The sequence below is a fragment of the Lycium ferocissimum genome, chromosome 7 (genome assembly GCF_029784015.1).
Source record: "Lycium ferocissimum isolate CSIRO_LF1 chromosome 7, AGI_CSIRO_Lferr_CH_V1, whole genome shotgun sequence".
Taxonomy (NCBI): Eukaryota; Viridiplantae; Streptophyta; class Magnoliopsida; order Solanales; family Solanaceae; genus Lycium; species Lycium ferocissimum.
Genome location: NC_081348.1, coordinates 25054617 through 25065680, shown reverse-complemented (window position 1 = coordinate 25065680; position 11064 = coordinate 25054617). Strand labels below are relative to the sequence as shown.

General features: G+C 31.5%; 1 protein-coding gene across 1 annotated transcript; it reads left to right on the top strand.

The window, feature by feature from the left end:
* The first annotated feature begins 6911 nt into the window (after nt 1-6911).
* On the top strand, nt 6912-10195 carry LOC132063993 (UDP-galactose/UDP-glucose transporter 4-like). The gene is made up of 7 exons (XM_059456827.1): nt 6912-7469; nt 8202-8230; nt 8333-8537; nt 9022-9264; nt 9364-9465; nt 9539-9646; nt 9755-10195. Exons 1-7 carry the CDS (start codon nt 7341-7343, stop codon nt 10010-10012), a joined length of 1074 nt encoding a protein of 357 aa, XP_059312810.1. The 5' UTR covers nt 6912-7340; the 3' UTR covers nt 10013-10195.
* The last annotated feature ends 869 nt before the right edge of the window (nt 10196-11064 follow it).

The window sequence follows — 11064 nt, the reverse complement described above, 5'->3', positions numbered from 1 at the left end:
TGTTCCCATGAATGGGTTGATATACATGATTTACACCATAATTATAGGCTACCAATTAGGAACTAATTTCACTAAATAATACTAACATATGCTATCCTAAAATAGAAGATTACAAAATATTACAAAATATATTTTACTAATCAGAATATATTTTTACATATTCTAACAAAAGTAAAAATATTAAATATATATTTATTTATTGTGATGTATAATAATGGTTCAGATTTAAAACAATATTTATAGGGGTGAAGTACCAAGTACATTGGGAACCATTACACTTCCAGCTACTAGGAATGCCACCTGTCTTTCACACTAATACGTGTACTCAAACTAGTGCCGATGACCTAGCTCTGGCTTTGACTTATTCTCATGAGAAAATAAATACCATCTGTTTTTATCTGTCTACTTTTAATTTTAGACATTCTTTAAGAAATAATAAATAAAATATATAATTTATTAATTTATTTAAATAAATTAACATATATTTTTATATAATTTAAAATGAGTAATTAATATTATGAGTAAAATAAAAAAAATTATCTTATTTTAATATATTAAAAATAATAAGTAAAAATAAAAATTTATTTTTAAAATAGTAGACAAATAAAAATAAACGGAGAGAGTATTTTCCTCTTAGTCTTTATGTACTAGCGGTATGCGCGTGCTTGCGCACGGCCCAACACTTTAGATTATAGTGCATCTATGTGTATATAGTTGTCTTTGAATTGTGATTATATATATATATATATATATATATTATGTTCAAAGCACGATTAATATAACATTGTAGAAGCATGAGTCTAAACCCATGCTTTATATAGTTTCTTCCTTTTTTTATTTTTTTATTTTTTATATTGCTTGGTGTTATTTAGTATGGGGCCCACCCTTTTGGACATTATTAGTTTGCACTATTTTTATGCATATATATATATATATATATATATATATAGATTATGTTCAAAATACGATTAATATAACATTGTAGTTTGTGCTTCGTATCTAAATCTTTATTATATTATATATATTTGCTACGAATACGCATCGTGTTTAATATGGGGCCCACATTTTTTTTTTTGCTACGTGTTTGTTTTTTAAATATGGGATTCACTTTTTTTTTTCAATATTGCTTGATTTTGTTAATATGGGTCCACTTTTTTTTTCCCCTGATTTTGGATGTGGTGAGTTCCACTTTTTTTAATACTCGATGTTGTTTAATATGGGGCCCACAATATATATATAGACTATGTTCAAAATACGATTAATATAACATTGTAGTTTGTGCTTCGTATCTAAATCTTTATTATATTAGTGTTTGCTACGAATACGCATCGTGTTTAATATGGGGCCCACATTTTTTTTAACAGCGTTTGTTTTTTAAATATGGGATTCACTTTTTTTTTTTTCAATATTGCTTGATTTTGTTAATATGGGGTCCACTTTTTTTTTCCCCGGATTTTGGATGTGGTGAGTTCAACTTTTTTTTAATACTCGATGTTGTTTAATATGGGGCTCACAATTTTTTTTTTTTTTTAGGGCTTGATTAATATGGGGCCCAAAATTTTTTTTTCTTTTTTTTACAAATTTTGATTCACTTTTTTTTTTTCAATATTGCTTGATTTTGTTAATATGGGGTCCACTTTTTTTTCCCCGGATTTTGGATGTGGTGAGTTCAACTTTTTTTTAATACTCGATGTTGTTTAATATGGGGCCCACAATTTTTTTTTTTAGGGCTTGATTAATATGGGGCCCAAAATTTTTTTTTCTTTTTTTTACAATTTTTTTTTTTTTTAGGGGTTGATTAATATGGGGCCCAAATTTTTTTTTTTTTTTTATGGGGGGTCCACAAACGGACGACGAAAAGTGCCCCAAACTCCCTCTTCTAAATAGTAGTAATAAAATGTTGATATGGTATATAGCCCCTATGATTTCTCTGCTTATATGATTTCTCTACATGCTTTCGGTTTTCTTTAAATTTTAGCACGTATCGTTTTCTGGGAGATTCAATTCGTAACTCATTATAGATATAATTTTTTTCGTAATGATTATTGATTGTTTTTATAGGAGAGTAATAAAAATAATAATTAAATAAACTGCACTGAATTTTTTTAAAAGTATCTTTTTTATTTAAATCACAAGTGAGCACAGAAGATTATTTTCTCGATATGTCATTACATTAGAAGGCTTCTTTATTTTTAACGTTCCTAACCATGGAGGAAGGAACTCAACAAGAAAGCCATGGTTAGTAAACTATTGGTTTTGATTTGCACCTTTTGACCGCACCTACAACTTAGCTTGGAAGTTTTTTCTTTCCACGTTAGTTACATGTTGAGTTTTGTTTTCTGTTTTCTAATCGGTATCGGGCACACACATTGAACCTCAAATAATTTAAATTTGATGGTATAAGGCTCATTAAAAAAGTAAACGTTTCATATCAGAGTTTTTTCATATTCAATTTCGACTCAAATAACATCTAATTAAAGATGAATACACTATTCATCTCATGACAACCCTTGTTGATACATATTAGGTTTTGTTATCACATGATGAATGTGGCCTTAGGAAAATTCAACTATACAACAATTGAGACGCCTAATATTTGACTTGTCTATGTGAATCAAGTTGAGGCAGCCATAATATCAGCTCTGGTGTCCAATTGGAATCAAAGTTCAAGTCTACAAACTAATTATTTGTCATCTTTTTGTCTCAAATTAAGAATCAATTTTCAAAATTAAGATGCTTATAATTAAAATAAATACGAGTATAATCCAAGGTTTTTTTTTGGCATTTCAGAAATATTTGGAAACTAGCTTTGGTCTAAAAGGTCTACAACTTACCGCTCCCCATAGCAATGACATTCATCTCACCGCTAACACGTTACCAATTTTCTTAAGAAGAAATAAAGTCGGTAGGAACTAGATCTTCTAACTTAAGTAAGAGAGAGTTTATAGGAATTTGCAATCACTTAACTTATAATTCATTTGGCTAGATTTTTTAAATTTGCTTATTTTAAAAAATATTTTTGTTAATATCAGAGCAACAATTTGTGCTTAACAAGATTCCAAAAGTGTTTGGAAAAACTAGTTTTTCCGGTTTCTGAAAAAACAACTTATGTTACTGCTCAAAAAACACTTATTTTTTCCTACAAGCTTGGCTAAATAGCTCAATTCTCTTAAACACCAATTTTTTCATTTTAAAAAAAATATTTTTGAATTTCCATGAGCTTGACTAAACAAGCTATATTTAAAAAAGTTTTAATAAAAAGAAATTTATCAAAATAAAATAGAAACTACATGTTCTTTTGACTACGTGACATGAGAGTAAAGTTTCATTGAGTCCGTCCAAAGCAACTGCATCAAAACGTACAGATTTGTCTTGATCTTGTGGCTCAAGCAAAAGGTGGACCAATTCGAAGCCATTGAGTACGCAGGGAGAAATTATTTTCTATTAAGTTCTATCACACTTTTTTATCATAAACTAAATTATTGAATAAGGTTAAACGAAAAATGTGAAGTCATAAACCTTTTAAGCACTGATGTATGATGGAGATATTTTACCCAATCATTCAAGAAAGCGATTTGTGCTCTTAGTTAAGTAGATATAATTCTATTAAAAACTGAGCAAAGATCTTTACACAAATTTAATAAAACATTTCTTTTGTATTTTATAGATTAGACATCCAAATTAGATTGTGGACTCCATCTTTCATATTGTACTTTTATTTGGTTTCACATTATACGCTCGGGTTGCCACTTAAACAAACTATTCCATCTTAATCTGCATTTAAGTTACATCAATATCTATTGTTACTTAAGTGTTCTTAGTATGCTTGATAACACGATTTAATTGTATTGTTGGTTGATGTAAGGTTCGTATATATATATGCGAACCTTTATGTATGCAATTAAATCGTATATACAAGTTGCTGGTTGATGTAAGGTTCGTATATATATGTGTGAATCTTTGTATAAATTAAATCGCATATACGCGCGCGCAACTCAATGCAGTAATGAATCATACAAAAGATAGTTCAATTCTTTCTTTATATTTTTTTTTTCCCAAAGAGATTAATAAGAGACATCATTAGTAAATATTATGATAAATTGTGTTGTAAGAGCGATGGTAGTAATACAGATTATGGATATATAAGATTGTCTGATATGATTCATAAGATTAGTATTAAGGGGATATAACTTATGAGTCGAATAAGGTAAAAGCGTTATGCTTTGCTTGCTACATGGGTACGGGATATATTTATAATTTTTATTAGCTTTCTAATTTAGAAATAATTTACTAAGAAGGATTTTTATACTTCGCTTGGTTCAAGGGCAGAAGGTAGAATTAGTCTTTTTCCAAAGTTTATTAAGGAGTTAACTAATTAATATACGTTAATAAGACTAAAGAGTAAAGATTACGTTCTCTGTGCTTAGATATGTTCACTTTGAAGTTTAGAAAACTAATTAATCTTTATTTAGTTAGGGCAATTAAAGAGGAGAAGGTATAATTGTACTTTTGGTGTCTCAATTAGATGAATATCTATTTGGTCCTTAAATATTTAATTAAACACATTAAATTTTCAATTAAGAAAAAACGTGCAATTTTGAACGTGCAATTTTGATCTCGTAAAGCAAGAAAAATGTCATATCCAGATTATTTCTACGATAATACAGTCAAACCTCTCTATAACAAAGATCGTTGGGTCCGAAATTTTTCAGTTGTTATACACCTATAACAACATTCACATTTAAATAATACTTCGCAGTTATAGGGAAAAAAAAAAAAGCGTAAAATCTAATTTTCATTTATTAATTGCCAAATTCTAAGCTTAATCACACTTTATATAACGAAGGAAAACTGTTTAATGATAAAAATATATATATTCATATGATATTTTTTGTTATAAATAGTGTATTACATGATCAAATATTTGGTCAAAATCTCTACACTTATTATTGGTAATCATATATATTCTATTTCTATAAAGATGGTCAATTATTATATTACCAAAAAAGAAGATAGTTGTTATATAGGAGATTATTTTACAAAGAGCGTGCTGTTATAAAATTGGTTGTTGTTGTTATAGGTGAAATGCTGTTATAGAGAAGTAAAATATAACATAAAAAATCGGTTCCGATAAAACTTGGTTGTTATAGAGAGATGCTGTTATATGCGGGTGCCATTATAGAGCGGTCTGATTGTATTTCCGTTAGAAAAGAATTTTTTTAACATAACACGAAAATAGTCAAATGATTTATCAACTAATAATATGTTAAATCTTATGAGAATTTTAAAATGAATAAATTAAAAGTGCACCCTCCAAAATTAAAATAAGTATGTTTAATATATATACAAACATTAAATCAAAATCTGTCATAATACAGGTATAAGACTGTATTTTCTGTGTTAGTGACCACTAATCAATATAGAGAGGGCTTTATGGTAATTTGATACTGCCTTCCATTCATGTTTACTTCTTTTTGGACAAATTAGCAGGAATGCCCCTCATTCGGGGTGATCTTTAATTTTTGTACCTCAAATTGCCGGTCTTTAATTCTTGCCCGTCGTGTAGAAATTCTGAGGTTCTGTGTTCGAATTCCGGCTCCGGCATAAAAATAAAAAATAATTTCGCAAAGCAAGGCTTGGAGAAAGTTATGCTGAATCCGACCTAAGCGCCTGAAGGGCCAACTAAAGTTATGCCGGATTCAGCATAAGTTGCCTTATAAGATAAACTTTTAGTTATGCCTTAAGGCAACTTATGCTGGATCCGGCATAACTTTAGTTGGCCCTTCAGGCGCTTATGCCAGATCCGGTATAACTTTCTCCAAGCCTTGCCTTGCGAAATTATTTTTATTTTTATACCTGAGCAGGGGTTCGAACCCAGAGCCTCAATATTTTGGGCCATCTTGTCAAGCGAGGGGCAAAATTTAAAGACCATCCCAAAAAGGGAAATCTACAAAAAAAAAAGCTTCTTTTTTACTTGACACGGCCCAAGAAAATATAAATAAAAGGGAAAACATCACTAATTGCCCCCAAAATACAAAATATTTACCCGCTCATATCCTCTCCCAAACTATTTTCACTTCTACCCCCGCCGGCCGGAAATATTAACCCGACATACCCCTCGGCCAAACCCCTTCCTCTCCATGATACCATCGTAGTATATTTATATATCATGATGGTATCGTGGAGGGCTAAAAGAAGGATTGAAATAATCTCATGACATTGTTTCGGTAGATATTTATATATCCATGATGGTATCACGTCCCGAGAGTGTATTAATGTAGTCCTTCATGATACCATCACGGTATATGTATATAAGACGATGGTATCATAAATTTTTCTTCAAGAAAAGTGTCATTTTTAATAAATGAATATTGACCATTCATAATACTATCTCGGTATATTTATATACTATGATGGTATCATAGAGGACTAAGAGATGGACCGAAGCATCTTTCATGATACCATCTAAGTATATTTATTTACCATGTTGATTTCATAATCGGGAGGCATTTCGGGTAAATATTTTTAATTTTTCTGAGAATACGAAAGTAATGGATATATGAGCGGGTATATTTTTTATTTAAGGGGACATGCGTTATCTTTTCCCTAAATAAAATAACAATTTTATTATATCATTCCTTATTATTAATATTATTATAAGTCATCGTATCTATTGAGTGAAAATTGGACAATTAGAAGGAGACAAATATTTTAATATAGTGAACAATTACAGAAGGATGGAAGTGACACTAGACTAAAGTTTGATATAAATGATTTTTTAATGTTCAACCGTTCATTGAGTGACACGAATTTTGACCGTAATAAAAAGATCTAAACGTGTAGTTATTTCCTTATTAATTACTGTATATCATAAATTTCGTGTTAATTTTCTCCATGAGCTTTTATAATGGAAAAGGACCACAATTTAAGAAAAGAGGGTCTATACATTCGCAAATAAAGATTATTAGAATCTTCTTCTTCTTCTCTATTCTTTTACTCTGTCACCTCAAATAACTGTGTAGACTCCCAAGTCTTCTTTCTCTCCCTATTTTATAGATCTTCAAAGCTTCTTATTTTCTTGATTCTTTATTTAACCCCACATGTGTATCTATGATTAATTATTTTTGTTAACGTAATGGAACAGATACGCTTTCTTTCCTTAAATTCTTAAATATCTGTCTGTTTTTTTTTTTCTTTTTCTGTACCCAAAGTCAACATGCAAGCTTTGAATCAGCCAACTTGATTTATAACCAAGTTCAAGATAACACCTTTTGAGGTGCCCTTCAAATAAGGGAAAAAACCAAATTGTTTTGCAGGAAAAAAAAAAAAGAAAATTAAAGATGAAGAATAATGAAGAACAAGCTTTGTTTTTATTTGGTATTTCACTTTCGACCCGACCCAGATGGCAACAGTTCCTTTTGTGTTCTTCTGGATTCTTCTTTGGTTATCTTGTTAATGGTGTTTGTGAGGTAAGTTTTATGAATCTTTATTTATTTATTTTTTGCAGAATTTTATATGGTTTTGGTTATCAAGAAATGTCATAAAGGAATGAAATTTGAATTGCTTATTATTATTATTTGGTGTTTGGTCACTGAGAAATGAAGGGTTTTTGAAGTTTTGGTCAACAAGAATTTCACAAAGAAAAAAAAAAAAGTTGGAATTTTTGGTTTTGATTTCTTTTTCTTTTTATTTTTGCATGTTTAGTACTATGACTTTTTTTTTTTTTTTTTGGGCTTAGAATGGGTTTGATTTCATGTTAAGAGTTCAATTTAAAATTGATTTTATTAGAGGACAATTCTGAGATTTGTCAGTATTATTAGTTTAATGAGGGATTTGTCTCTGACTATGTTGTCTTGATTGCACCAGGGTTGTAACATAATGTGGAGATCATTATCATTTATGATAACTCGTTTATATAATTGTTGTTTTGTAATGTTTGTACAATGTTGAATTTTTTTCTGGGACCCCTATGTGGTCCATTTTACAGAAGTTATAATCTCTTGACAAAGAATTGATGTTTTCCAACTTTTGTGCCTTTTTCCTTATTACGCAAGTGTAACTATCTGTGTATTATAGTTTTTCTGGCTACATGTTATTCCTGGAATCAATGGACATCATGTTGGACTTTACTAGTGCACTTGAGTATTTTCCTTTGTAAAGGTGAAGCTGATTTTACCTTGATTTTATTTGTTCAATTACAGGAACTTGTCTATAATAAGCTTCAATTCAGGTAACTTTGACATGCCCGTTTTAGGATCATCATTAAATATTCTAGCTTGATATACATTTAGAGTTTAATTTAGTTATGTGGTGGATATTTGACCTATTGCAGCTATGGATGGTACTTTACCTTTGTTCAAGGAATCGTTTATGTTGCTCTCATTCATTTCCTCAATGGTTTTACTCCAAAGCAAATGGTGAACCCATGGAGGGATTATGTTAAGCTCTCTACAGTTCTCATGGGCTCACATGGTTTAACCAAAGGGTCGTTGGCTTTCCTCAACTATCCAGCACAAATCATGTTCAAATCCGCCAAGGTAAATTGCTAAGTCAATTCCTCTGTTTCTCGCGGGGAGATGATGCTCGTCTCTAATATATTAAAATCATGGAAGCAACCTAGATGAAATTGGTAGAATAAATCATACCAACCAGCAATCCCGATCTTTGGTAGATGTGGTAGACTAATTTTATGACAGATCTCGAAGGATTTTTAAGATGTTACATCAGTTTAACTTATCATTAAGAACAATAAGGGAATAAAATAAACAAATAGAGTATGATATTTCAGTTAACCAAGTGCCTTGGGACGCACCTTGACAACTGTCTTCTCTAACATAAGATTTTTTGCTATTCGAGTCGTTACTTTTTAATCTTATATTTCATGACAGATATGGTCAAAGATAATCTTGGTAATCAATTTTAATGTGGATAACGATTTTGTATCTCTCATTGATAAGTGGGATATAAGTTTATTAGTATGTTACTTTACAAGTTTCATGTTTCAATTTACAAATATTCCAGGTCTTGCCTGTCATGATAATGGGGGCTTTCGTTCCCGGTTTGCGACGAAAATATCCACCCCATGAATATATATCGGCTGTACTCTTGGTAGCAGGCCTGATTCTTTTCACCTTGGCTGATGCACAAACCTCACCAAATTTTAGCGTAATCGGCGTGCTAATGATATCTGGTGCTTTGATTATGGATTCCTTCGTGGGGAATTATCAAGAGGCTATCTTCAAGTCGAATCCTAACACAACACAGGTTTATTTCAGTATGACGCTTAATCATGAGAATAATCGTTCATGACAAACTTGTGACTGATTCACACCTTTTCGATTTTTTAACCTTTAACTTTAACAGATGGAGATGCTCTACTGCTCAACAATTGTCGGCTTTCCTATCTTGTTTGTGGCTATGATTGTAACAGGAGAACTAAGGGTAGCATGGCCTTCATGTGCTAAGGTAATCATCACTAGAACACATGCATCTTGTTTCACCCTTGTTTCCTGCTCACCTTGTTTCTTTTTTCCCACAGCATCCCTATGTTTACGGAGTCTTGGTGTTTGAAGCCTGCGCTACTTTCGTGGGGCAAGTGTCTGTCCTTTCCCTCATAGCATTATTTGGTGCTGCCACTACTACAATGGTTTGTTTCTATTTAGACTTCCCCTTCAGTGAAATTGTTTGATTATCTCATTATGAACTCACAATTTGCTTGAATTTGTACCATTATTAACTGCGTTGAAATTATCAGATTACAACTGCACGGAAGGCTGTAACATTATTGCTTTCATACATGATATTCACGAAACCTTTGACCGAACAACATGGTACTGGATTGCTGTTGATGTCTATGTGTATCATAATGAAGATGTTGCCTGAAAACAAGCCTCCGCAGCCTAGGCCGCAGAGAACTATCCCACTTCAACAAACTGAAAAACCACGCGAGCCTGAAGATAACAGATTTCAAATAGGCACTGAAGAGGAAGAAGAGAGAAAACCTTTGGTGTAAAACATAAAATAGCAACTCTAGCTTTAGGCTTATTATTTCAATTTTGATTAGCTTATAATTGTAATATGGCATAAAATGCTCGGCCTCTTTTTTTTTTTCTTTTTTCTTGCAATTCATTTAAGCTGGTAACATTTGTTAGAAGTAATTTGTTTCCTCTGAAGGCATTTAGTCCCACTTAGATGATGAATATGGGTGCAGTGATGCTAAGTTATTTAGGCTGGGGATCTCCTAGGTGACAGTAACAAGAAACCGTTACCAATGATCCTTCTATATGAAAATTATACTGATAAAGTAAAAAGGCACCACTTGTGAAGCAATAATCGTGAGTTTTCTTTTTGCAGTTTTGGTTTCGGTCAAGTTGGGGATGTTTATTTACAGGGGTTCTGCGAATTGCTTCTTTGGGGCATTTTTAAATTTTCGCCCCTCATATTCAAATCTTTAAAAATTCTTGCTGCCACCACAACGCTCAACCCACGATAAAATTTTAAAAAAAATTCGCAATGAGTTTAAATTTCGTATCCACAAATATGGCGCAAATATAAGTACGAAAAAAAGATAATTTAAAGGCACAAATGAGGGCAAAAATTTAAAGACCACCCCAAAAGAAGGGCACTCCGCGCAAAAAAATGATTTACAGGACCAAGTGACGAAGTTGGTAACCTCTCTCACACTAGCCAAACACAAATTTTTGGTTAGCCTCTTTAACTTGTTTATGATTTAAGTCCAGGCTTAATTATATTAGGCCTAACGGTCAACGAATTGAGTGAAAACTTTGGAGATTTGAAGTAAAATTTTTGTAGAGATAAAGAACGCTTAATGGTTTGTTTGCGGCATAGTGACTCAGTCAAGTATTTCTGTCAAATAATGCAACCTAGTTTTTAATATTTTTATTAATAAAAAGGTGGATTTTTACGAATATGACAGTTCATCATCACCCCATCAACAGGCATCGCTAACTGTTTATTATTGCGTCGTCGCTCATCATTATCAACAGCCATCGTAGCGTCATCCATAACTACCACTCTGAACCACCATCATCGTTGCCACTAAGC